Source organism: Struthio camelus, chromosome 2 (assembly GCF_040807025.1).
Source record: "Struthio camelus isolate bStrCam1 chromosome 2, bStrCam1.hap1, whole genome shotgun sequence".
Taxonomy (NCBI): Eukaryota; Metazoa; Chordata; class Aves; order Struthioniformes; family Struthionidae; genus Struthio; species Struthio camelus.
In genome coordinates this window covers 116,747,349-116,774,948 of record NC_090943.1, presented here as the reverse complement: position 1 = coordinate 116,774,948, position 27,600 = coordinate 116,747,349, and the positions used below count along the sequence as shown (strand labels likewise).

The following is a 27,600-nucleotide window of genomic DNA, read 5'->3' as shown; positions in this document are numbered from 1 at the left end:
GGTGGAAATAACCAGTGTGCTCCCAAAAATAACAATAGACAATAGTGCTGAGAGAATCTGTTGTCATGTAGATTGCATTTTTACTGTATTTATCCTGAAATTAGAGGGAAATTATCCAATACACATATATCTGTTAATGTTATTCACATGTATCTTTATCAATTTGTTTGATTCTGAATATTTCCTGACTTTTGAAATATATTAATAAATGCGAGGCTGACAGAGGAAGAAATTAATGTACCAAAATTCTCAAGGCTTGAATAGAAAAATACGTTGTGAGTGATATATCTCACTCATGAGATACCTATGAGGATAATGAATTATGACAAATTTGGATTCACTAGCGTTTTTACTTATGTTTTAGTGTAGACTAAATTATCTTATTTTTTCATCAGACTAAAGTGTTCACCCTAATCCATTTAAACTTCTAGCACAAGTTCAAAAAATATAGCTTCTGAATATCTTACTCACAAGTATGGGCAGCGTTGCTTCACAGTGAGGTCCTTGGGGAAAGATACAAGTAGCCAGAATGAACTCATATTTTTGAGCAAAAGAATGGTGATGATTTTATTATATCCTGATGCTGCATATGATTGACTCAACACAAAAATAGAAAGAAGAAACGGAAAAGACTAATTAGGTTCTTTTGTCCATTCCCTAAGGAACCATCTGTGAGAGGGATAAAATGATCTTAAAATTCTCATCCATCGTCCAAATTGATTCTGCATTACAAGTTAGTATGAAGGTCCTACTCCAACAAATCAATTACCTAAAATTTTAAAGATGGAAGTGTTACAGGCAGCATGTTGTTTACAACAAATTCCATATCTGTTTGTCTTCCCAAGCTCATATGGGCCATTTAGAATGAGTGATTAATAAGTATTCGTATTTCTATGTTGCAAATTACTCTTATTGAGAAAAATATACAAATAAGAAATGAAAACAGCTTTTTTATCAGAAAACATTGCTTCAGCAAAACTGAAACTTTCTGTTGGACTCCTCCGACAAAGACAGAGTTCCTGGGCAAACTGCGGGCTCAAGGCTCCTGGAATAATCCACTGATCAGAGCTTTGACCTCAGATGGGGAGGCGCAATCTCATGTTTCTATTGGATCTGATCGAATTTGGACTGATGTCTCAGTTCTCCCCCTCTGTTCTCCCCCTTTTGTTCTCCTGACATGCTTGCCTTTTATTGTTAAAACAATTGTTAAGTTAACAATTGTTAAGTTAAAGGTCTGTAGGGCACAGAGAGAAAGAGGGCACGTGGGCAAATGAGACTACAAAGCTCTGTTGCTCTGTAGCTGGCACATTCTGCTGGCACGAACGACACCAAGGCCTGTTGTTAGAGTTTCAGTTATTCAAAGTGTTCCTGTTTCATAAGAAGAAAAAACTGAAGAACGCTCTCTGCAAGCTATTGCCGAGCCGTGCTCCTATAAAGCACTTATTTGAGCTGCAGAGTGTAGACATTCAGGACCCCAAACTGACTCAGGTATCCCCATAACCCTCACCAGGGTTTTCCTACACAACCTCTGAGAGTGCTACATGGTCTTTTCCTATTACTGTCATGCAAAATTTGGGCTGGATCGTCCATATTGAGAAAAACATTAATGAGAGGGACAAACTAATATCCCTGCCCTACAGGGTATGTGTTACATGGAAGGAAGAGTTTTTCAAAAGTATTAGGTGAACAACATTAAAAAGGAGTTGAATTATTTCTCAGTTCGGATCAGAAAAAGCAGCTTCCCTGAATGGCGTAATGACAACATATGTGGCCAGTAATGCTGTATACACGGCTTTTATGCCTTTTGCATTCAGCTCTGCCTGGTCTCGGACTAACCTTGGAAAGAGCTGGATCATTTCTATTGCTGGCATTTCCTCTGTTCCCAGTCTGCAGTGCTTCTGTGAGTAGTCGAAAGGTGTTATGGGAACGTGCTATTTATTCGTTGGAAAATCATATGACATTTTCATTTTATTTTGTTGATACAGAACAAACTGAGCTAGTATTGGAAATTTAGCCATGGAGAAATGTCAATCAATAAGTATGTAACACTTTATTAGATGGAAAGTTAGCTGGTAGCATTAGCGGTAGTGTTATAAAAATGTCTTAAATAGCAGCTGCCAAGACTGCACAAATAAAGTCTGGTTTCAGATTTAACAGTATATTTAAGTGCATCTATGGCTTTTTTCTGAACATGATGGAAATACAAATGTGGAGCAAGGACAGTTAAGAATATTCTGAAATGGCTAGGGAACTGGCATATCCTGGCTGCTGCATATCGTACCAAGCCTTTTCAGTTCATTGTAACCCTAGCTTGCTTCCTGTTGTCTCTCCAGGTGTGGTTAGACTATGCCTCAGAGGGTCCTGGGCACCTTTTGTATACTCATATGTATTTAATATGTAACACAGTTCCTATTACAGTGGAGCTCTACTCCCTGCCTGGGATTTCTAGACAGCACCATAATACAGACCAAATAGTGCGTAGAGATGTGTGATATTCCAGCCTAGTTTGTTCTGTCTCAGTAACTAAAAGAAAATGTCATATGATATTCCAGAGAATAAACAGCACGTTCCCGTAAAACTTTTGACTATTCACAGAAGCGCTGCAGAATGGGATCAGAGGAAATGCCAGCAAGGGAAAGGATCCAACTCTACCCAATTTTTTTTATATCTATATATATATATATCTATATATATGTCTGTATATTTATATATAACTACTTATATTTATTTTCAACTTCATTATCTAGTTTTGTGAATTAAGTAATTTTAAAGAAAAAATCTCTACAATAATAATCTTTGTCCTTGTTCAAAGGATATATTTTTCTAAGCGTCTTTAAATGCAATTATTTGGGAGCTTAAAAATGGGCTTTTAATATAAGCTAGCAATGAAACATTTGCGTATATTTCATAAAACAATAACGCTGTGGGTCATCGCTACCACACGTTGTAAAGGCCACATTACAGGCCAAATGTTTTTACGGTCTCTTTCTGTTTGGAAAAAGATGGAGGATTTAGAGAAGAGTCTCCTCCTTTTCATCATCCTGAGGAACATGTAGTGCTGACTCCTTCCATAAATACAGGAGGAGGAGGTACAGAAGTCCAGCCAAAGCATTGGTCAGTCTCGTGGGAGCTATAGATAAAATTTCTGCCTGCACCTCAGTCACTTAGTAGTCTGAGCCTCATTGAAACCTAATGGGACTTGAAAGCACTTTGAAAATTTCATTTTGTGAAAGCCAGTTTTCACATATACTGATGTGCAGTCAGCAGTGCTTGCTGACTGGCTAGCTTGGAGCAGGTAAGATTTAGTTTGTGCTTGAAAATCAGCCAATTATTATTCACTCTGCTGTCCTTGGCTAATAATAAGAGGCGGCTGTGTTTTTCCTTAACGAAGGATACAGCAGAAAGCATTTATGTTTCCTGCAGCTGCATTGGCCAGGATTTATTCCAGTAAAGCATTTCGACTTGCTTTATAAGCAGTGTTTTCCTGAAATGTCAAGCTAACAAGATTCAGTCAGATCTGTTTCTTATTGGCAATCCATCTAAGGGTAGAAATCATGAAAAACCCGTTTTAAGTTCATAGCTCAGTCCTGATTAACCCGCTTGAGTGTAGCTGAGGTGACCTACCGTGGAATAGCGTTGTTGCATATTGTTTTCTGTTTTTTGCATTGTAAGGTAGTACCCTTGCAAAGGCCGGAAAAAAAAAAAAAAGGAGGACTAACTGTAGATTACTTCAAATATAGATTATGCAAGTGTTTAATGTGGATAGTATATTCTTAAGTCTGGTTTGAAAGTAATATTATTTTTTGTTCATGAATTATAACGTTCTGGTAGAATGTCACCTATAAAATGGCGTTTTTTCTTGCCTCAGTGTGAGTTAATTACAGTCTCTGCAAGCAATTGGCACCACTCTGCTCCGTCTCTGCATCTCGCTCCTTGGAGGAAGCAGTTAAAATTAGGTTTAAAACTGAGGGTATTTTTTTCCTTACCTGACATAAGACTAGCCGTTGCCTCAGGCTTCCTTGCTTAGGCTGCCTGCTGGCTTAACATACCTAATGTGTACCGACTTTGTGAAAAGCTCATCAGCATCTTTGTTTATTTGTGTTTTCCTAAGGCAAGAGAGATTTCTAGGAAAGTTTTATGAGAAAGGTCAGCATAACTGTATAATTACAATACAGCCCTATTTAAGAGTACATAATTATTAATATGCTTAAGGCTAAAATTAGAATGTGCATTTCATATACCATCATAGTCTGTATCAACGGTATAAATCAAATGAAATAAAAGCGAGAATGTATTTCTTCAGCTCATTATAGGGGTTTGTTTAATTTCATTAAGATTCTTCAGTGCACAAAATGTCTGTAGCTGGGATGTGCAGAAGCAACAAATAACAGTTAATAGTGAAGTATGGCGGCTATGAACCAGCAATTAATAAATAACACTGAAGCATTTATGGCCAGGTTCTGCCAGTACTGATGACTATTGCCTTTTAGTATGATAATTCTTACAGTGACAGGCCTATATGAGACTTCAGTGAAAGTGAATAGGTGCATTGCGTTGGGGTACATTTTTGCCCTCTCTACTGTCTTAGTTTGTCCTCAGACTTGTGATGACTTCAATTAAAGCATTAAAAGCATCCAGATTGTATGACCCGATTCTTTTTCATTATTGTCTTGTTGACACCTGAAGATATAAAAGACTCCTCTGTATGCATTTAGATAACGATTGATGAGTGGTGGGCCCTTATGCTTTAGTAATATCTCAATCATGGTATTATCTCAGACTTCGAAGTTACTCACAGTATGGAGATGAGCATACATATTGTCCCTGTAAAAATATATTCTTGTATAAGCCTTTAAAAGGAATTAAAATCAATTTAAGTGTACATCTTATGGTAGAAAATAAGTATCCAAATCTACTTGGAGAGAAGGTTGTTGCAGAAGGACTACTTGATCATTGCCTGAGTTTTTAAAGTTTTGATAAAGGAGCTTTGTTCTGAACTTACTCACCCCCGTGTAGGCACTAAAACCTTCAGAATTCCTGGAAGGGTGAAACATACTGGTGGATGTATTTAGGAGGCATATGGTAAAGACTGGTCTTGACAAATTGGATTATGAGCAACTGATCAGATTGAAACAAAACATCTTCCATTCAGAAACTAGCTCATTTGGGGAGGATGCACATGAGCCCGTATACAGCTGTACTGCTGTATGGCAGTGGCTATACAATTATAAAATAAATAGTGAGCTAGCGCTTTTATCTTGGTAGTGCTAAATGAGCATAGGCAAGATCTATCAGTTTTCTTTATAGTATGCTAGCTATTTTAAATTGACTTGCTTAAAAGAAAAAGTGAATCCTAATCTTACACTCTTTAGTCTGCACTTAGTCATACAAATAAGTGTTGAGGTTTTTAGAGCTGCTGACCACTTGAGGACTTCCAGTGAGATAAATGGGAGGCTCACAGAGCTGAATGCTCACGAAAACCTGATCATTTAAAGATATGCGTGTAATTCTTGTAGATAAAATTTGGCCATGGTGCCTCACTGAGTAGGGGAAAAATGTATTGCAGTTCAGAGAGGTATTCCCTTGTCTGCAGCCAGTGAATTTTATAGCTTAAAATAACATTTAACTGCAGTTTTTTACAAAAAATAGCAAATAACACATGCTTGTGGATAATCAGATCACTGGACTGGCAGAACATTAGTAACCCTGTAATTTTGTTTCCTGCTGTGGAATTCTCCATAAGTCATCCTGCTAACAGTTTGTTACATTTAAAGGATTAATTAGGGAAAAGAACACTCTTGAACGTAAACATCTATTAGCCTGTACTCTCTTCTACTGATAATTATTTTTAGTTTATTTATCTTTGGTTTTTCATATGTATTTTGAACATTTTTTGCTACATAATGGGCACTTTTTGACAATGCATTTGCAAAAGGAACGATCGCTCTTTGCCTTTTTAGCCATGTAACTCTATTGGTTAACAAGAAAAATTTTACAGTATGTCAAGCTCATTTTTACGGGACCACATTGTAATAAAAGAATAAGAGCTAAAATGCAGCACCTTCCATGGAGGCATATTAGCTAGTTGTCCCTCAGTCTGCAGGCTGTAGGCAGTCACAGTGCTTGTAGCAAGTTTTTCTTCAGTACAAGGGGAGCACAGTTCTCATTGCTTCTGGAAACTGTAGTACCCGGTAGGTGAGGGGACTGTTTCATAACTCCTTCCTCATACTGGATAGAAGCTAGTACTGGATGGAAGGTGTATCATGTTCTTTTCAAGACACAATTTATTCTGCTGCTGAAGATTTGAGTCTTGCATTCTGTCAAGCCACTGCCTCTGTCAGCACGTGCCGCTGGCTGCTCCTGCCCATGCACTGTCCTTGGGGAACCTCTGTTCATTTTCTGCACAATTCTGTTTCCGAAATCTATCATTTAATTTGGTCTCTGGTAGACCAAATACCATGTCTTCTGAAGATTTTAGAAGCACTTTGTTCATTATTTAAGCTGTTTTCTTTTCTAGAAAATGAGAAATTACTTGTAGGTTTACAATCCCCAGTCTGAATAGATGCTAGGGACATATCGGGATTCAGGTTTTAGTTGTTTCCTAGTGTGTTTACTTTCTTTCCTGGATCCGTACACTTTCTCCTGTATTCTAGATTAGTTCATCACTTTCAAATGGTTCCCGTACCTCAGTAGATATACCGATTGTTAAAACTGGATGTTACAATAACAATCAGAAATGGAGGATCTGGAAAGTTCTGTGTACAGAAACAGCTTCTTAAGGGTTTAAACCATTTTTAAAAGCTGTGTGATTTTCCATTTCCTAATATGTTTGTATTCCCAGAGCAGCAGCTAACAACTGCTTGTGAATACATCTGATGGCTGTGATATACTCAACTGATCATTTCTTTTGAATTTTTTTCAATAATGCATTTAATTACCTTGGGGCTCAGAGGGTTGAGGTCTTTTTTCTTATTTTCCTCTGCTTTGCACCTTCTGGTTGCAAAACATTGTTGATTTGTTTTTCACAGCAGAAAACTTTGATACCAACTACTATATTGTGTAGCTACTGGGGTATGCCATGGGCTTACTGGTAGGCTGTGCAGTGTCTTCTCGTCAGACCTTTTCCTCCTGCAAGGGGGCAGCTGCTTAGAATAACCTTTTTGGCTGTTGCGTTCACATCTGTTAACTTGATTCGTAGAACAATTGTAGGCTCTTTCTCTCCCTACCATGCATCTCAGGAATCAAATTGTTCAGCTCTTCATGACAATAAATCCTCCAAGCCTACCTAGCCTCTAATGCTTTTCAATTCTGGCTGGAGACAAGTGGCAGAGTAATAATTTATTCATATGTCAGAAAATAATTTGAAAAATGTCAAGAAGAAAAGAAAAATGAGGTAGAAAAAAATTACTTTCTGAGACTTTAAGGTAGGTTTTTGGTTGTTGTGTTCCTTTCAGCGTCCTGAATGTGAAAGAAGTTTGGAGGCAAGCTGTAAGAATTGGCTAGGAAGAACAAGAAGATGCTTTAAAATAGTCAAAGAGAGCAGAAAATACTGTCAAGCATTTTAAATTATCATTATCTTACCTTTTGGCTAGTGAGACTGAGAAGAGTGTACTCAGCACTGTAGAATAGGACATTTCTTCTAGAAGATCATTTGGAATCAAGCTTGGAAGACTTCTGAGAGTTCAGCTGCTTATCTGAACTTTTTCTCAAGATTCCTTTTTGTCATAATTTCTTATCTTTTTTTCTCAACTCAAAACTCAAACTCAAAATCCTAAGGAAGGAAGTAGGGTTTAGGATCCCTATTGTGATTTGTGATTTCAGGATCTGAAACATAGGAATCTTTAAACCACAAGACAAATTATGCTGACTGGGGAAATAAATTCAGGAAAAAAATTGTTGTAGGTCATCCCAAAACTGTCAAAAAGATCTGACTGTTACAAAGTAGGGCCCAACCATCTTCTATCTCAAGTGAATCTGTAGGAAAGAAAACTGTGTCTTTATGAAACGCATAAAGAAACTTGATACATTGCCACTTCAGTTTCTGAAGGGTTCTGCCTTCTTGGAAGGGGAAGAAAATAGGGCTGTGTAGACAAAGGATCTTGTCTCATGTTTCCCTGCAGGTTTACTGAAAACATACTCAGATGAACAGTGTTGAAACATCACGTAATCCCATGGTGACAGCATACAGTGGAGGCATTTAGATTTTCTAAGTGAAACCGGGTTGTAAATCAGGATTCTTGTTGCAACAATGTTGCTGGTTTTTTGGAGAGGGAGGTTGTCCGTAATCAAGCTTAAATATCTTGGTATATCTTATGAACTTGCAAGCTCCTTTGAGGATATTACTCTGTGGAAAGTTGTCTCTCTGTATTCCTATCATTAGTTACATTATTTCAAAGGTGATAAGAGTGATAATTTTGCTGGATATTTGAGGTTGGAAAGGAAGGAATGAGCTATACAGAGATAGTATTACCTTACAATAAGTAAAATAGTCTTTCCTTTTCCCCGTAGGAGAGGTTGGTCCAAGACCTTTCTAATGCTGTTTTGTGACTTTAATAGCTCAAAAAGCTGTATTGAGTCTTATGTTATTAAAACATAAGCAAATTAAATACTCAGTATAATGTCCATTAAGTATCTTATCGTAACATCTGAAATTGCACCTGGACAAATTCTGTATAACATATGAAGGACATTTATATAAAAGTGAAATACTTACTGTAAGTTCCCAGATGGTAGAGAGTGATTTAAATATGTCACACTTCAGAAGGAAATCTCTCAAAAACATCAGCTGTTTTGTGCTTTAAATTTAAAAAATGGTCTCCAATGTTGGAATCACACATGGAATCTACTGAGAGACCTCTTGACATTTCTCGTGTTCTTACAGTCATAACTATATATTATTTGGAATGTTTTTTTTTTCTCCTATTACCAACACAAGTAAAAGAAAAGTTCACTGACTTTAGGGAAGCCAGTGAAACTTAACTCTGTATGCAGCATTTTTAAAAGCAGAGAAAGAAAGTAAGAGAGAGAATAGGTAACTTTTTAAAATAATTTATGCACATTAGGGTAGATAATGTTATGCTTTGAAATTGCTGAAAATCAGAGTGAAGTTAGAAAACAGAAGTTTTAAACCATGACTGCCTGTTTTCTTAAACTTGAGTTCTAAGTAAATTACGTCGTAATTGGGATGCTATTGGCCTAGTAAGTTGCGTTTGACTTGCCTTTAATACCAGTATTACATTGCTCACAAAGAGCTTGACTTTCAGAGTTAAAATTTTATTTTCAAAACCTCTTTATATTTGAAATGATCTTAAAAATTATATTTTCAAGAGCTTAAAGTACCAGAACTTGTTTATCAGTTGGACACTGCCCTAGTTTGTCACTATAAGGTTTTGTAATGCTTTAAGAGTGTTGGGTTCTTCGTTGGAGGAGAATTTAGGCCAATACATTTATCCATTTGTCCTCCAATTAAATGATTTGTGGCATTCCGCTAAGTAAGCAACTAATTGCTTACTGAAGTGTGGCAGTTCATTAATGGATTCACTGTGGATGTTAGGTTTATAGTAATTAGTAGTATTTTTTACATTTGTTTATTCTTTTTGCCTCAGTGATTTTCAGCCAGTGGTTTAAAATTGGGCTGGCACACTGAACATCGCAGGGTGTGTGATGACAGACAAGCGGCTAGAAATAGACAGGACCCAGCATATAGGAGAGTGATTTGATTATTTGCAACGTTTTACACTTCTGTCATTAACATATCCTGTGCTACTGTGGACCATGTTCCCAGTTTTGGCACAATACTAGAGGAAACCATGTATTTCTGGCTACAAAGCACACAGCTTGTTCAGAATCATTCTTCTCAGGAAGTTGTGCAGAGGACGTCATTGTCATGTCATGCCAAGGTACTTTACCACTTTCCCTGCTATTTTCTAATGTGATCTACTGCAGCAAAAAACTGTAACTTCTATTTCACTTCAGGAAGTAGGATTTAGAAGTTGGGGTAATTTGATGGGTAGTATATACTAAGAAAAATATTAGAAACCGGGAAAGGCCACACAGTCCATTGAGGCTCATTTCATTCCAAATACACCTTCCCTAGGTTATCATCCAATTGTTACGAGAAAGAGTAATGTTTTCCATTTTTTATAATTCCACTTCTGGGTATTAGGGAGATAAATACCTGAATGTTGGAGAACTAACTTTCTTTCACAGCACTATTTCAGGGGGAAGTTACTTAAATGCAGATAGGTGGGATGACAAGAAAAGAAATTGACCCTAAATGAAAAATATGATGATAGTGATATGAATATATGTGTATAGACATGGTCTCTCAAAGTTCCCCAGAGTCAAGCTTCCAGTCCTGAGAACGTTTCAGAAAGTAACCTTTCCTTTGATTTATTGTTTCAGGACCAATGCAGGAGACAATATATGACTTCTGGAGGATGGTTTGGCATGAAAACACAGCCAGCATCATCATGGTTACTAATCTCGTAGAAGTGGGAAGGGTAAGTGATTTTTGTACTTAAAGAGATTTGAAAGACTTCCAAGGTGTGTGCTCTTGGAAATTAAATAGCAGACCAACAATATATACTGAGTTTAGCACATAAAATATTTATGGCTGCCTCTGCTAAGAGGTTCATTATCAATTATTTTTAAACATGCCTTGAATGCTTGGCTTCGATAGCATCAGCACAACGCAAAAAGTAACTGATAAAGCTGCATTCTGTACAACGCAGCCTGCAAAGACAGCCGAAGAGGGAAAGTGCTGTATCTTTGTTTATAGTCTTAGTCATAGCATGTCTATTAAGGGAAACCATGGAGTTGTTACAGGACAATGTACATGATCATCTTTTGGGGTGTTTTATTTGGAGTGATTCTGGAACAGATTTCTGAAAAAAATGGTTAAACTTTGAAATTGCACCTTCTTCATGGTACGTTAATCTAAATAACCTGATTTGCTTGGTTTTTTTTTCCTTTCTGTAAGCCCTCTGGCCTAAAAAAGAAAAAAAAAGCTCCACCCTTTTGCACACTGAATTTGTTGGCCAGGAGGTCATCTTCAGGAGCTGAGTAGTAAGGGAAGGCTGGAGTTCTCTGGTTGATGCTATGTACTTTTCTTTCTTTGCTTGGTAGCTTCTCAAGTAGGTCTTCTACTCAAGTCATTGTGGCTAATTTTGCTTTCAGCAAGTATTGAATGGAACTGTTTTCTTTCTTTGGCACAACAGTCAATAACTGAGTCTTTTAATTTACTGCTTGGTCTATGCACTGGTGTCTTAGATCTTATCTGGGATGTTTTTCAGGAAAATTCTTTTGGGCTCTGGGCATCCAGCTCCCAGCTAAAATGAAAAAAAAAACCTGCTTTTATTGCAGCTGCTGCAATTATTGTAAATCGAAGCGTTGAAATAAGGAGTCAAGCGCATGTATCTTGGTGTGAGCCACATGACTGTGAGACGTGGTTTTAATTTTATGCTGCTGGAGTGGCTGATATGCCTCTGCCCTGTGACATTTGCATCAGGAGAGAGATCACTATTTAGGTAGTGTGAGTCAAAGTATCAGATCTTGTCTCCTTTCTAACAAGTTCACTTTTACAATCCAATTTATTCTTTTTTATGTCTGTGGTCAATTGTTAATGTAAATCCTAACATTTAGATACCTTTGTGCTCAGGCATGCCAACAGATCAGGTGCCAGTGTTATTCTTAAATATCAAAAAGACAGGATTTGTGACTGCAATCAACACCTGCTACAGGAACATACCTACAACTAATTGCAGAGATGAGCAGAGGCCATGGAGGTCACTTTGAAAATTCAGTCCCCAGAGTGAAGAGGAGGGTAGAAATAGTTGGATGGTCATGCACCAATCCAAAATGGATGTGTTTTTAAGAATAGGAAGCTCTTCAGGAATCTTCTTCATTAAAGCTTTATACAGATTCATAAGTACCCAAGCACACAACTTTAAAAAGGGATGTTTTCAGGGGATGGTAAAATAAGCCTTAGAACAAAAACAGTGTGCTACATGAAGCCGCTTACTTCAGTATTTGAAAGCATCAATTTGAGTGAACTGCCAGGTATCACCCAGGAGAGACAGCAGTCTTGGTGCCCGTGGTGCAGCCACAGCTCCCAGCAATCTTTACTTACACAGCACATCCCCCGAGCAGCCAGCAGCGGTTTGTCCATGCTGCAGGCTTCTTCAGGGTGCAAGAGTCCTAGCGGGACACAGGGCTGCAGCTTCGTTGTTCCTGACAGGAGTGGAAACAACTGTGTTCTCACTTGCTCTGGAGGCCAACATAGCTGAGATACGGGAGGAGAAATTAAGATGAGCTTTTAATGGAAGTGAGATTGAACGAGCTGCGGAGCAAGGCAGTCACTCCTCTGCTGGTGCTTGTGTCCCGCTCCCAGAGCTGCAGCCATCAGCGAGGAGGAGCCATATTGCAAACACACCATCTGTCCCACAACCCCTAACACAAGCTCTGTGCCACCTTGATTAGTAATGATTTTAATGGGCCGTTTGGTAGCACTCCTGCAAGACAAATCTTGTAACCTTCCTGACCTTGAGTTTTTCTATTTCAATTGCTATTGCTGGTATAACGTTTACAGGGTTTTATTTTTGGAGGGGTTTTTTTAACCCTCTTGCCCACTGAATGTCGAGGAGCCAGGAAAATAGCTTTACATTTCCAGAAAGGAGGAATATCTATTTAACATGTTTGCCACAGAACGTATGTCCTTCATGAATTAATCATTGAGGGGGCGTATGTGTATTTGTTTACCAGGACTGGCTGGATAGTCATTAAATCAGTGCTAGGAACTTGCTTTTTGCCCTGGAGCGTGATGCGTCAGGACTATTTTAATTGCAGACGGAGGAACCACTACGAGGCTGTCCCTAACGCAAGCACCTGCTGCAAATGACTCAGCCCCGGCATTACCCTCCAGCAGGGTCTGGGTACATCTGCCAATATCTGTCATTATCTGAGGCATACTTGTCAAAACCATGCATCCCTTTAAGCTCTTGTGTGTTCCAGCAAGGGACCCTTGTCAGTGTTTCTGGCATCTGCAGACTGCTGTGCACCTGGTATTTAAATGGCACAGAAATGTGTTTTGATTGTTTTCTCTCTTTAATGAACCCACCTGAGGGACATTTAGCTCTTTATCTAGTAGCCTGTTACCCAGTCACTCACATTTACACTGCGTGTGTGGAAATTCAGAACTCACTTGTGCTGGTATACTAATCCATCTGCCAGAAGTCTTATCACAAAATCTGCAGGGCTCCCTAAGGAGACTTTTGTACTGGTAATTTAAGCTAATGATTTCTAAACATATTTAGTCAGTTTTATGAAGACCTCATTAGAATGTGACTGTTTATTAAAAGTCTAAATGAGATCTCACAGTCATTTAGAAAAATCATTGCTGAGTTGCATGAACAGTTCTTTGATAACAAATGATGAAGTGGTTTTTAACTTAAGATTGGCCTAGGTTGACCTAAGAATTTTTACAAAAAACTAAACAAATAAGCTGCCCTTGAGGGACAAGGATAAAAAGTCTCTGTCCTCCTCATGCTGAGGTTAACAACTTTCCACTCGTAATGAAGTTTGCAAAAAGGGGATGACAAGTAATTAAAGGTATAATATGCATAAAGCTTAGTGCAAGAATCAGAATTTTCCAAAGCACAGACTAAAGAGTAAAAAGCCAAACCAAGATTCATTAAAATATACCAGTGTGATAATGGGCAATTTCAAAATAGTGTATTTTGGATTATATTAATGCAAAAGGCCTCCATGTTCCTATGTATAAATGATAGAGCAACTGAAAATAGTAGTTTAATTTCAGACAACATCTTTTCCTGAGAGAATTAACACAGCAGGGTAATCAGAAAACAGGCACAAGAAATGTCTTGCTCACTCCAAGAGATTGCTCTACTAGCTAGATCCTCCAGCTGAAAGCGATGGGAACAGAATTGAGGTCTTTTTGTGTTGGCCAAAATCTCGGGCTGCTTCTTGAAATATTTCAGTGTTTGCACACATTGGAAGATTTCTTTCCTCCTTAAAAACGTATACCGGGAAGATTGAGAGTGTTTTCTGTTCAATTTTGCCATCCAGCTGTCGCCTCCATCTTCGCTCTTGTTGGGCTGGTACTGATCCTTAGCTGGCAGAATCAAACTTGGCATATCACATCATTTGTCATTAGATTCTGTCAGTAGTCGCTTCCTCTCCCACTCCTTGTTTTTGCTTGAGGCAGGAGGAATTTAGTAGTATCTGATTAATAAATGTTGAAATGCGCCGATGAAATTCAGTGGAGGTGGTTGACATATAAATGCACTGCTAGGATACATGATTGTCTATCGTGCTTTTAATATAACAAAGTATTTTTTAAAAAATCAGGAGATATAATTATAAAAAATAAGACCTGATGCCACAAGCATAATAATTACAGTAATTAGAGTTCCGCAGTTATTATCCGGAATTAGAAAATAGCCAGTGCTAATAGTGTTAATGAGCACACAAAAGACCCTTTGTTTGAAAGGAGGAAAGTTTGACTATGCTAGAATAGATGTGACACAAACAGGAGAGCAAAGGTCAGCCAGGCACTGGTAAATAGCCCCTGCTCCTGCACGCACACCTTAGCGTTACTAAAACAGCCTCTCACTGCCACGAGAGCTGCTCTCCTGATCGCCATCCCACAGTCCTGCTGCGTGACTTCTCCCTGCCAGGGGCCAGCACAGCTGCTCAGTGCAGGACGTGCTTGGGCCACTGCTGCATGGGGAAGGGTGAGGGCGGGGGGTGGCAGAAGAGTGACCAGAAGTGTGAGAAGCATCCTTCTGTGCTGGGCTTCACTGAATGGCCAGAGTAGCGCTGCATGTGTGCAGAGGAAGAAGAAATAAGGCATAAAGTTGGTGGCTTAGCTTTTCCTGTGCTAGTTTTAGCGGACCTGCAGTTGATACCTACATGGCGCTGTCATCTGCTTTGCCACAAACGTATTGATGGCTTTGATTTTTCAGGCTTAAAAAAGCATGGGGTTCTACATGACGGTGGGAAGACGAAGACCTGTACAGAGGTAAAGTGTAGCAGCTGACAGAGAGGAAACCCCTCCTCACCATTGGCTGCCTAAAAAACATCCTCTGTTGTGAGACAAAACCCATCAGAAAAGAGCTATTCTTCTGAGAGAGGAGTCTGTGTGGGGCGAGCCCTGAGCAGTCGCAGGTGCAGGCACTTGGGTCTTGGGTGCTCCATATGTGCCACCTTGGTTAGCGTTCCAGGGACATTTATAAAGCAGATATAAATCTGCTTCCTTAAAAAGCAAAACCCCGAACTCTTCCTGTTGAGCCAGATCTTCTTCAAACCCACTTGTTGATCTGTTATAGACAGGCATTAGACATCCAGGAAAAACTGCCAAATAAAGCCCTGTCCAAAGACTGCATATTGAAAATCTATTAAAAGAACCAAACAAAAACTTCATAGGAAATTCCAGCAGCATAACAACTACCTCTATACGAAATTTCCAATGGACTTGCCACCTATTTTTAGAATAAAACAGATTTTTTTTTAATGCAAGCCTATTACGAAGCTCACATTTTACAAGGTTTGAGAATCTTTTGTTCAGCGAGAGCTCTCTAACAAATGAAGGTAAATTCAGGTTGTATTTAAGATTTAGTTCACCCATTACAGAGGTATGGCAGAGGTGAAACAGAACAACTCTTATAGCAAGTCTCACAAACAGCACATTTGTGTTTAGTATAAATGGAAGAACACTTTATCTAATTGCAATTGCCTCTAAATGTAATGAGCCAAATTACCTACACTGGAATTAGTTCAGGATATTGGCATTAGTGCTCCTTAGGAGATAGGCCAAAGAGTTTGTAAGCACACCGGTGACAAAGGTTTCATTTTAACTTCTCTGAATGAAAGAAACAACATTTTAGAGACCAGAGAGAAAAAGTTTACTGTATTAAGCCCTTCTCTATCTCTAGGTAATTCTAACCTGAACTTCTAAAACCTATAAATAGTATCCTTCCCCATCTAGAGATAATTCTATTCTTTATTGTGTTTATGCAGCAAGCCTTGGAACTATGCTTATGTTATGCATATGGCTATTATATTCTATTGTTTTGTTTTACTTTTGGTTTCAGTATCTCTTGTTAGATACAGTAGTTTTACAAAGTATCAACAAGGAAAAAGAAAAAATTCAGTAATTTAAAACTGTCGTTAATCTTGCAAGTCAGTGAATGACGGCATCCTTTTAGTAGTCAAAACAGATTTTAGCTTTCTAAACTTCTAACCAGAAATAACAAGTTGGCCTTATTCCATTATGTGTGGCGAGGGAGGAATCCTTAGGGAAAAAAATTGGCTGTTGTTCTTCAGGAAAGAGAAGGAAGGATTCTTTGTAGTCATTTAATAAAGATGTCCACAGATTAGCAATACTCACATCATTGAACAGGACATCAACCTGCATGCCCTTAGCACTGTCCCATGTAACTCAAAGCAGACGCGCTTTCATCTCTTGGTGTTTTGTTGCATTCCCGTGCTGCCAGTACATCTGATATTTCAGAGAATGTTAATCAGTTGAGATGAATATCTTAATACTCACTAAGCCAGTTGAGATAATTCACTTTGAGGAGTAAATAAGAGAGGTTTAAGCATACACAAATACCAGGATACCCATGGCTGGCTGCTACAATGCTGCCAAGTTGCTGAATGCAAGTGAAAGTGCAGTTTGCAAAGACAGGCTCAAGTTCCTCTTGGAAATGCCTGGGCTAACGAAATGGCTTCGCTGCTGCAGGTCTGCTCTCCTCAGTAGTCTAGTGTACTTAGTCTCTCTGTGAAGGAGGAAGGGCCCTGGAAGTACCAGCACAGTAGGGCAACATGTAGAGCTCTCTAGCCCAACTTCAGAGAAGCAGGTTTTGGTGACAGAAGCCAGAAAGCTGACCTGGCAGTGCTCTGGAGCTGAGCTAACGGCAGGATTTTGTTCTTGGAACGGAAGCAAATTTCCATGTGCCTGCTGTTCTGCTCAGTTGCAGGCATATCAGTCCCATGAGAGCGCAGGATGTGAGCAATATGCTCATGATTTCACGGTTGTGCAAGGGATTAAGACAGGCTTTGAGGAGCTCCAGCTAATCCCATAACCATCATACCGACTTTCCTCTTGGCTTGGGACCACCCTTCTTGATAACGGTGCTCTGCGCTCAGCCTTCCTTCCCCTCCAGGGCTGTACTAAAGTGGACTAATTTACAGACTTTTTGAATAACGAGTGCCCAAACGTAAGTAATGAAATAGAGGCAATCCAAATTCTTCTGTTGTACTTACAGTGGAGGCAGGAACACTACACCAGCTTTAGCTTGGGTCACCTAAAGCAGTCCACCTATAATTTCATTTTATGGCCAAAACATGCCTGCAGAGGCCACATGATGTATTTGGCCTGCTAGCTTAATTTTATCAGATGGTGGCATGCCAGCAGTATACATGATTCTTCAAAGGGATCACACTGATTCCCTCGAGTGAAAAACAGGTAGTATATTGCTACTACCAGACATGTCCGGAAAGCCAAGTGTTCTGGGCAGAAGTTGAATCAGAGGGCATCCAGCCAGCAGCCGAGGGTTGCGCTTCTGGATTGACATTGCTACTTCAGGGCGACGTAGGGCAGCAGGAGATGGAGACAGATACCAGCTCTGAGTCATCACTGGAAGAAATTAGACTGAGCTAATAAAATTCACAGAGCTCTCTCCCTGTATGGGAGCAGCGAACAACAGAAAGACTGCTGGTTGCCTTTCTACAGATCCATCCATCTGATGGTGCCAAGCAGTGTCTTAAATGTTGTATTTCTCAATACTCCTCTGTGCCTCTTTTAGAAAAGTGTAAAATGAGGTATAGATCAATTAACTGACTTACTCAAAGGCAAAGAAAGAAAGAGAGTAACTTGCAAAAAAAGAAAGACTGGATTTTATGTTCTGTCAAAAATTGCTTTAATAAGTAATGAAATGTTCTTAATCACAATATATTTTTTGTTTCAGAAGTATTTAAATAGAAGTACTTTCAATTATTGGATGTTCTTTTACTTCAAGTCAGTCACATAAAAGTATATATTGTTAGCCTAGTTATACCTTTAAAACCTGTAAAAAGTTTTCACTGGTGAGCTTAGTTGGCTTTTTCATTTTACATCCTAGAGATTTCACTTCAAAATTTATGTCTGTCTTACCATCCTTACTTAGTTCAGGATTAATTTTAAATTAGAATATATAATACAGTTCTTCATTAACGACGATCTATGCAGTGCATAGCCAGTTATATCACCTTTTACTAAGAATGTTTCAGAATCAAAGCAAATTGGACGCACTGAATAATCAGTGTTATTTAAACTGTTCTGTAGGAACTACAAAGTCTATTGCACAGCCAACACACATATTAATTCTGTAATATTCCTCCTATTCCAAACCTCTAAGGAAGTGAATTACTGTCCTGGCTCTCATACTGCCTTTAGCTAGGTGTGTCACGTTGCCAAATAGCTAAAATGCGCTGCCTCAGAAGTCACAATTTGTGTTCATTATCTATCTACTTTCTGCATTGTTTGTTATATTTAGAAATATCAAGTGCAACTTTTCATTTTGATTGTTAATTCTTAGTTTCTCACGTTAGACTATTTTGCTGTGTGTTATTTGGGGGGTGGGGGGGGAGTAGATAATAATCTTCTCCAAATCTCTAAAATTATTAGTAAAATAAGCATGTATGGAACAATTGGGCAGTGTACCTTGGAATGAATAGATTAAACCAGAGCATTTTCATTATGTCTCTGGCAATCACCCTTTTATCTCATCATGTGATGAACATCTGTATTTTTTGGCAATATGTTAGGATATAAATGTGGGGTGTATCTGAACAAACTCTCAATTATAGTTCTGCTTAGATGAGGTTTCAAAATTATGTTTTCTATTTTGTGGCTGAAATTTATGGTTATGATGGCAACTGTGTGAAAAAACAGTTCTAGTGCATTTAATATTCAGTTCTACATTCATGTATCTATTATTTAGCTAAACCTTCTGTTTGTAGTTTTTTTGTAAAATACATACCAAATGTTTATACAAAGGGAAAGAGATTCGTCAAGACACAGTAGCTAAAGCTGTGCTAAAAAGAAAAACTGGACAAACATATGTTGCCGGCAGTTTCTCTCACGTTAGATGAGTAGAAACATATTCTATTTTGTTGCAATTGTCTTTCCTTACACAAATAAAGGCCCTGATCCAATAAACATTTATAATTGTGATTTCCATTTACACTATTTAATTTACTTCCCTCTTTCAGACCCCTTTGTATTTATTTGAGAGGTCCTGGAGAAGATAAGAAACTGGTCTTTAAGCTTTTATTTAACTTTTGGCTCATTCAAGAGTCCATAGAGTTCCCATGCATAAGCTCAGCACGTGCAGCAGCGTTGCAGGACAGGAGCCAAAAGTAGGGAGGAAAAGAACTGAATTTAAAAAAAAAGAGCTTAATTTTTTTTCTCCCAGTGACTGAGTCATTTAGTGTTGGTCTGTGGCTCTGACTGCAGCTCTGGCACCATTCCCATAGCTGCTACAATCCCTATTCCAGCAGGGAGAGTTTTCAGGAAATTATGTTGTCATGGATGCTTCTGCTCAGCTCCAGCCTGCTCTGTGCCCAAAATCCCTTGTGCAAGGGAATGAGAAAGCCCCTGAGAGCCTGAGCTGCGTGGGGCACCAAGGTCTATGACTTCGGCGCCGCATCCTCCCATGCTTCCTGAATTATTCCACTGGATCATCTTAAATAAGGTTTAAAAAAAAACAGGGGATGTAAATCCGGCAGATGAGGCAAAAGAAGGTGGGGACTGTGCTCTTCTAAATCGGTCATTTTAAGTGTCCCTAGTTCTTATTGTAATCCAGACTGTCTAGACTTACCAAGATAGAAACAGGCATGTTTTCCTTCAAAGCTGAGCAATTTAATTCAGCTAGGTTTTTTTCCTTTTTTTCTGCCCCCTAATTGTTTATTTTACTAAACTGGCACTGTTTTGAGGATGGCAGGCACCCATCAGAAAGAAACAAGGCTACAGTTAGCTACAAAAGCTGTGCTGATCGCTAGTTGTGCTGCAAAGAGGAGCACTGCTGCAGTTGCTTCCCTCGCCATACGTGTGCTGGCCGTGTTTGTGTGGCTCGGAGTCCACCTATGGAAAGGATAAGGGAACAGGCAGGAAAAGGAAATTAGCTCCAGAGACGAGGTTGTCAGTGGGCCACTCCAGCAGTATGAATTGCCTTATTCTGCGTGGAGAGGAAAAAACTCCTCTTAGTCATAGGTAGGAAAAACCTGTTTCTGAGAGTTCCCAGCAGTGACTGTAAAGGATGAGTTTGCTGGCAGGAGGGATTTGAACGATGTGAATAGCCTAGGTTATTTTAACAGTACAGACAAAACAATGAGCCTTCAGTGTGTGTCGTATGGCCTTTATCACAGGGTTTTTTGGAAACATATCCAAACAAGATACAATTTAAATGAATATCAAGTAGATGCTACAATAGATAATAGCAACTACTAAACTGCTTGCAGCTCTTTTGAACACTTTTAAAATGGTTGTTCATTGCTTATAGCCAACAGGTAGGCTTGGGAGATGACAACAGGTTTGCTAGCTATCCTGAGGTTTAGGCAACCTTTGGGATGGCTCCTCTGTAAGCTAGAGAGGGGCGCAGGGCTGATGTTCATGCTGGGAACCATCTCATCCCCACTGACACCCTGTCAGCGCCCAGCCAGTGCAATAGTGGAGGGAGCAGTTTTGCCAGACTTGGCCCCTGGTCCTGGAGCACCAAGGGCTGGGAGTACTGTTGGCCACCCCTGCTTCAGGGCTCCTCCTGTGGAAGGGGACTGTGTGACCTATTTTTTGCCAGTTGACCTGAAAGCGTGTTTAACACCAGATGAAACGTTAGGGAAAACATAAAGAAGACTTCTCAGCCAGTACTAATGCAGTTACTAGGTCTGAAGACAGGCATAGAGAAATAAGATAAAAGGATACTCTTTTCGCTGCAGAAGATCCTGATACGGGGCTGTGTTTTTCCAAACCTTCACTCAGTTCTCAGTTCAGATTTAAGTTTTATCTTGCTGAAGAGTTTCCTTTGGTTCATAATTTGAAGAGGTTGTCACTATTGAACTATTGACCATGCCCTGACAAACTCTTGTTATCAGCACGTTACCTCTTTAGTGTGGCAAAGAGCTATCTTCTGTCCCGACAGAGGTTGTTAGTGATTATCGGCTGCTTCACTAGAAACAGCTTCTGAGGAAAACATTTTCTTCTGCCTGACAGGACAAGGTTCAACTCTCTGCATAATGCTGTATATGTTAAATTTGGAGTTTGTATAAAAAAATCTGTTGAATTGCGCTTTACAGTTTTCATTGTATGCTTATCTACATGTACTTCATTTTTACCTCTTACTCAAGACTAGACATAATAGTAATCCAAATATTTTGGCATAATAATGGGCTTGAGAAATATTCTTACAGTTGTGAAGTTTAATATATTTTTAATTTTGTATCAACTTTCCATTCAAAATTTGAAGTGTTTTTTTACGCAACCCATTTAAGTGGGTTTTTTAAGTTTTAGATAAACCAGTACACTTGCATGTATTAAAAGAGCAGTTTTTTATTTTTCCTTCAGTGAGAGAAAGGAGGAAAGAGAGAAAAACATCTCGTATAGCAGATGTATAACAGATGCTACTCCTAGCACGTACTGCACTACTGGACGATGGCCAGTTGCAGCGCTGATAGCATAGCTATTACCGTAATAGAGCAGAATAAAATGTGGCTATGTAATTAATGTGTTAGCTTCCCCACCCACACCTTGTCCACACAGGCAGGAAGGAGGTGAAAAGTCTTAAGTGTGTCTAGTTACCTGCATGCTAATATACAATCTCCTCAGCCTCCCACTTGAAAAAAAAACAACAGAATAATACTGCATGCCTCCCTGCAGCATACATTACACATTGTGAAGTCCGTCCCATCTAGAGCACACCAGGGCTCAGAAAATCTGAAAGAGAGGTCACAGAACCCACCTTCTCTCTATCTCCATATCCCAGGGTAAACTTGCCAAGAAAGTACAGACTGAAGCGTCCTGAGGAGGAGAGGAAGCCATCTCACCCAGCTTTAGCCATCTGCAAGGCAAACACCCAGGCTCCGGCAGTCCCCTGGAATTGCTTCATGGCTAGCAGAGATAAAGGCAGCTCTAGAGGGCATTTGTCCTGCCCACCTTAGTCTGAGTTGAATGAGATGAATCTCGTGTTTGGGGTCATCTAGGCGAACAGAGTTAAAGCCCAGAAATCAAACTCATCTCCTGACTTCAAGTGTTGAGTTTTGCCATTTAACCTCTCAGTAGGTCCTTTGAAAAGTTAATCTGAAAAAACAGATATTTTTGTAACACTAGAGCAGATCCTTCCTGTTCGAAAAACACATTTTAATTTAAGAAGATAGGAAGATATTTTTAAAACAAGTCAATGAGTAGAGATTAGGGAAAAAAGCTTCACTTGGTAGTTTCTCCCACTGGACACAGCCTGAGCTAGAAAGCACAGGAAATGAACAGTTATTGTAACTGGCTTATGCACAGTATAAATAACCCCTGTGCTAGGTACAAATTTGCCTTTCTTAGCTAAATGCAGCACAAATACCACCTGCAACTCAGAAAGCTGCCTTTAAAAAAAAAAAAACTAATATCTTCTAAACATAAAACATTTGCACATGTAGAAAATATGCTTATTTTGTGCATGATTGAATTTTTAAACATAAATCACTACAAAAAATACAGGAGGGATTCAGCAGGAACCTTCTACAATAAATAAACCTTAATTTCTTTTGTATTTTTAAAAGGTCAAATGCTGCAAATACTGGCCAGATGACACAGAGATATATAAAGACATTAAAGTTACCCTAATAGAAACAGAGCTCCTGGCTGAATATGTGATTCGAACATTTGCAGTAGAAAAGGTAAGTTTCAAAACTGAGTTTTCTAAATATAATGATATCTGCCTAAGTAACTGATATACAGATTCAACATGGAAAAGTTAAATTTGTTGACTGACGGCCTGTTTTTTGGTAGCTCTTTTTGGGTAATCACCTGGCGCCCTCTTATGGTAGATTGCGTTTTTCTTTAAATGCAGATACTTTTCTGCCCTCTTCCACCGACGCTGGCTCAAGCTTGAGTTAGAAGTGATACTGTTTGCCTAGGAGAAATCGAAGTCTCCCTCCCAGCGATCAGCTGAAAACCATATTCATGCTATTTTCTCATCTCACGTTTACCACGTTCATTTTGTGTCTATACCGGAGGCTGCTTGCGCTATTACTCAGAAGTCTGTCATTGTGAATACTGGAATCTGTTGGTCCAGTATACTCCTGATTTGCAGTGAAACATTTGTGTAACAAACCCATCTATCTTTCTTTTCAAGACAATTTCACTTTCGATAGGGAATCTTTCTTTATATAGGGCGTTCCAATCTGCATATTATATTGCTGTTTATCACAAAAATGCTATTTATTTTTTTGATGTTTACTAGCTCACATAGCTTTCTCAAATAGCTTATAATATATGAACAACATACAAACAACAAGGTACTTACTGAAAGTGAAAACAAGTAGGGTGGGTTAATGCTGAAGTATATCAGGCATCTTGGGTCAATTCAGGGGTTTTATTCAGAATTCTTGCTAAAGGACAGAAGTGTTTTAATTGTACGTATCAGGACGTAGCTCTGAGTTGCAAAACAATAAGAAAGGGCCGCTTTGGAATACCAAAGATTCCCAGATGCGCACTAAAATAATGTTCACTCGGTATCTACATGAGTACACCTTCAACTAATTAGCTCAGAAAACAACCTTTTATTTGGCAGTAATACCTATGATATACTAGTTCTTTCTAAAATTAAATAGTATTCAGTTATGGTCTTGAAGAACATAATCTTTTGCATCAAAGGCTCTTGAATCCTAGTAGATGAAAACCTAGGTAGATGAAACCAGCAAAGAGGGCCCAACAGGGTCTCTGTATACATGCATCCACAATAACAAAGCAATTAATCTTTTTTCCTGTTTTATTCTCCAATCCAGTAGTTAAATATGCATGAATACAGCAGCCTGAGTGTAATGTTAATAAAATTATACAGTTTGAATGAAAGGAAATATTGTATCTGGTATACCACGACATATATTGTACTTCAAATTCATTCAAGCCTGTTGTTTCCTTCCATTTAGATATTTTTAATAAACAGATGAGAAAGGATGGCTACACTTTGAAGTAGATAAGACACTGGTTGATTTCTATTCTGCAGATTTTAAGCCCATGCTTTGATGTTAGCTTTCCACTTCTTAACTGGGAGTGGAAAAAAGACCTAGAGGATTTTACAGTTACTCATAACCAAACTGTCTTGAATAAGTGCATTAAAACAGATAGAGATAAAAGGCGCTAAACATTTTATTGCTTTAAAAAAAATCTCCATCTGAAAAGATTTCATTTAGTCACTGCTTCTTTAATAGTTGGTGGTTTTTCAGTAAGCCTCTGAAAGCGCTGTCAGTGTAGTTTGAGTAAAATACATTTGTTTTTACCCCCATCTACCTTATTTTTTAGCTGTTCTGATAGTACTGAAAGGTCAAGTCTGTACATCTCTTGCACTATAATTTTCTCAAGTGTAGATTTCTGATCTACTGGGACTGGTACTGTTCAGCACCTCCATTAACAAGCTGCATTATGGGACAGAGCGCATCCTGACCAAGTTTGCAGATAATACTAAGTTAAGCCTGGTGTTGAAACACTGAACAGTAAAGGCTTGGTTCCAAGGGGCTTGAAAATTCGGCCAGTAATTCAATAAGGAGAAAGATGACTACTGAGATGATTAAGGCTGTAGGACATAAGACCTGCTAGGAGAGGTTAGAGAGCTGGACTTATGTGGTCCAGCAGAGAAGGGAAAGCAGAGGGGTGAGGGGGAACTAATGGCAGCCAGCAACTACTCTAAGGACGTTTACAAAGTCAGTGGTGCCAAATTCTTCTTGCTGGTGGTGGATGGTAAAAAAAGAGGCCCAAAAGTTGCAGCTTGAGAGGTTTGAACTGGGCATCAGCCCACTCTGAGTGGGAGGTTGGACTGGAGCCCCCCAGAGGTCCCTTCTGACCATCTTTTCTATGACTCTGCCTATTTATAGATGATCATTCTCATATCTGCTCTTAAAATAAAATTTAGAAGTTGATTTGTTTGGGAATAAATTCATTGACTTTTTTTACGGCTGTTTAGAGATTTTTGAGGAGTAGGGGAACAACTCTAGGGAAATTGAATTGAAAATTGCACTCTGATCCTGGAAAACACTTCCGATATACTTTTTACTTTGTGCACGTAAGCAGTTCCTTTGGAATTACAATACAACTGTTACGTCAGATGAATTAGTAACATACAGCAGCACTGTAAGTATTTGTAGGATTAGGGCCTAGATTCTTTAACATCCTAGGAATTGCTAGAAACATACACCATTTTTTCTGTTTGTTTCAGCTGAAAGAAAAAGTGAAAAATACAGTCTTTCCAAGCTGAACATACGCTTTTATGATTCATGCAGTTGTGTTGCTATTTTGGGTATAAAAACCAGCAGGGAGGCTACAGACATGAAAATCGTTCTTTTGTAGGTATAATAAGCAAACTCATTCTAAAAGTACCCGTTATGCAAAATCTTTTCTAAGTAGTGGAGTATAACCAACAATGACAGACAAAAATACAGTCAGCATGATAGACAGGATTTGCAAAACTAGCCCCCAGGTTACATCGGAAGTATTGCGCTCTGTGCAACAGCTGGGCACGTTATTTTGGAGGCGCAGTTTGCATTTTGTGAATTGCTTGATAATCGAGGCTGTTTACAGCTTGAGGGTTTTTTGCGGGGCATTCATTTTAGGCCTCCGCTTGTGCAGTCATGGCACTGCATTTTTATATGGGATCTTTGTTTCTTGGGGGATTGTATGTGGGCAGGCGTTATGGGCATACAAAAGTATTTGTGACATGGATGCCCCTCCCACGCACAGCTATTTACAGAGTTGGAGGCCTTGCTTACACTAGCAAAAGGATCTGTTAACTAAGACACTTTAAAATCTCCTGAGTACGGAGACCAAATTTTACTTGAACGTGTTTGCTACAGTATCTGGAAATAAAAATCACTTTATCTGTTCCTGGGCTTCAATATGGTTCAAAATTGTTCTTTAGGATAGAAGGTTATTTCTGTTAGGAGGATCTGATCTCCTCAGTCTATACCAGTGTTGCATATCACCCGCTCTTGTTCTCCTTTGCCTGCCCTTTTGCATCATAGTTTCAACAAGAGACGAGCATGGGCAGACCCCCAATCTGGGCTAACAGAGCACCAGATCTCCAAGAGAGGCCGTAGCTCCCTCTGGCCATATAGCACATGCATGGCCAAAATTTCTCATCCATTGAAAATCTCTGACTCTCTTGACTTGCATGCTGTCAATACATTAGGACATTTTATGTTACTTCATTATGCAAAGAGTTAGACCTTTTTTAGGCAAACCAGCTCAAGACAGGAAATACATCTTTAAGAAGAAAAACTGTAAACCATCAGTTATTAATAGTCCAACCCAGACATGACATGTCATAATATTGCTGTTTGCTTATGAAATGATGGCCTCTGGTCTGTAGATTTCTGGTGAGAATAAAATACTGGCAGCTACAATTTTAAAGAGGGAGGGGGAGTTACAAGCACTAAGAAAATCATACCTAGCATATACACTTTCAATATCCAGACTGCTCCAGAAAGTCGCATGGGAAATTACTTACTCAATCAGCTTCTCATTCGTACCTGTCTCACTATATCCATGCCCTTGCAGGCTGCAGTAAATCACCTGATAGGTGGGCATGGGGGGAGGGAGTCTACAAATGCAGCCCATATGGTTGGAGGTGCACAAAGGTTTCTTACTATTCAGCTGTTTCTTTTGGACCTATGAGGAGACAAAAGATAAGGAAAATCATGCTGAAATTCTGGGTCCCAGAAGTCAGCAGCAAAAGTCCTGTGGAGAGCAGTGGGGAAAAAAAAATTCATCTGTGCTGTCTGTTCATGGCCTTGCTGTTGACCTGTTTTGTGATCACAGCATCTCTCTTAAGGCCAGAGTTTTCAAAGCAACCTAGTTCTTAAATAGAGAGATGCGTGTCCATCTTGTCGCCAAAAGTTTCTAAACAGCCAAGTGCTAAGCCACTGAATTTTGCCGTAAGAGTTTGAAACCAGCTGATATGTAATGTTTGAGCTTGCTTTCTAACTACTGGGAAGCTCTCCTACGGTCTGTATAGATGGGTGTATTGGCAGCATTTCAGCAAGACTCAGGCTTTTAAGGTTACAATCATGTGATGCCGCTCTCCAAATTTTTTTCACGTTCCAACTTGTTCTTTTTCAACCCTTGTCTTTTTGACAGAGAGGTGCTCATGAGATCCGAGAAATTCGGCAATTTCACTTCACTGGCTGGCCAGACCACGGTGTACCATACCATGCGACAGGCCTGCTGGGATTTGTACGGCAGGTCAAATCCAAGAGCCCACCAAACGCTGGCCCTCTGGTTGTCCACTGCAGGTAGGCAGAACGGGAGTTTCTCCACTGTGTTTTCCACTAAACTCAGAACCC

At 39.2% G+C, this 27,600-nt stretch overlaps 1 protein-coding gene across 14 annotated transcripts in view; it reads left to right on the top strand.

Moving 5' to 3' along the window:
• Nucleotides 1-27,600, top strand: part of PTPRM (protein tyrosine phosphatase receptor type M) — a 488,712-nt gene that overhangs the window by 445,008 nt on the left and 16,104 nt on the right. For all 14 annotated transcript variants that reach the window (XM_068932232.1, XM_068932230.1, XM_068932229.1 and 11 more), the window contains 3 exons: nucleotides 10,405-10,502; nucleotides 22,825-22,941; nucleotides 27,395-27,549. In XM_068932232.1, the coding sequence (XP_068788333.1) occupies nucleotides 10,405-10,502; nucleotides 22,825-22,941; nucleotides 27,395-27,549 (370 nt within the window). The remainder of the gene's footprint in view (nucleotides 1-10,404; nucleotides 10,503-22,824; nucleotides 22,942-27,394; nucleotides 27,550-27,600) is intronic.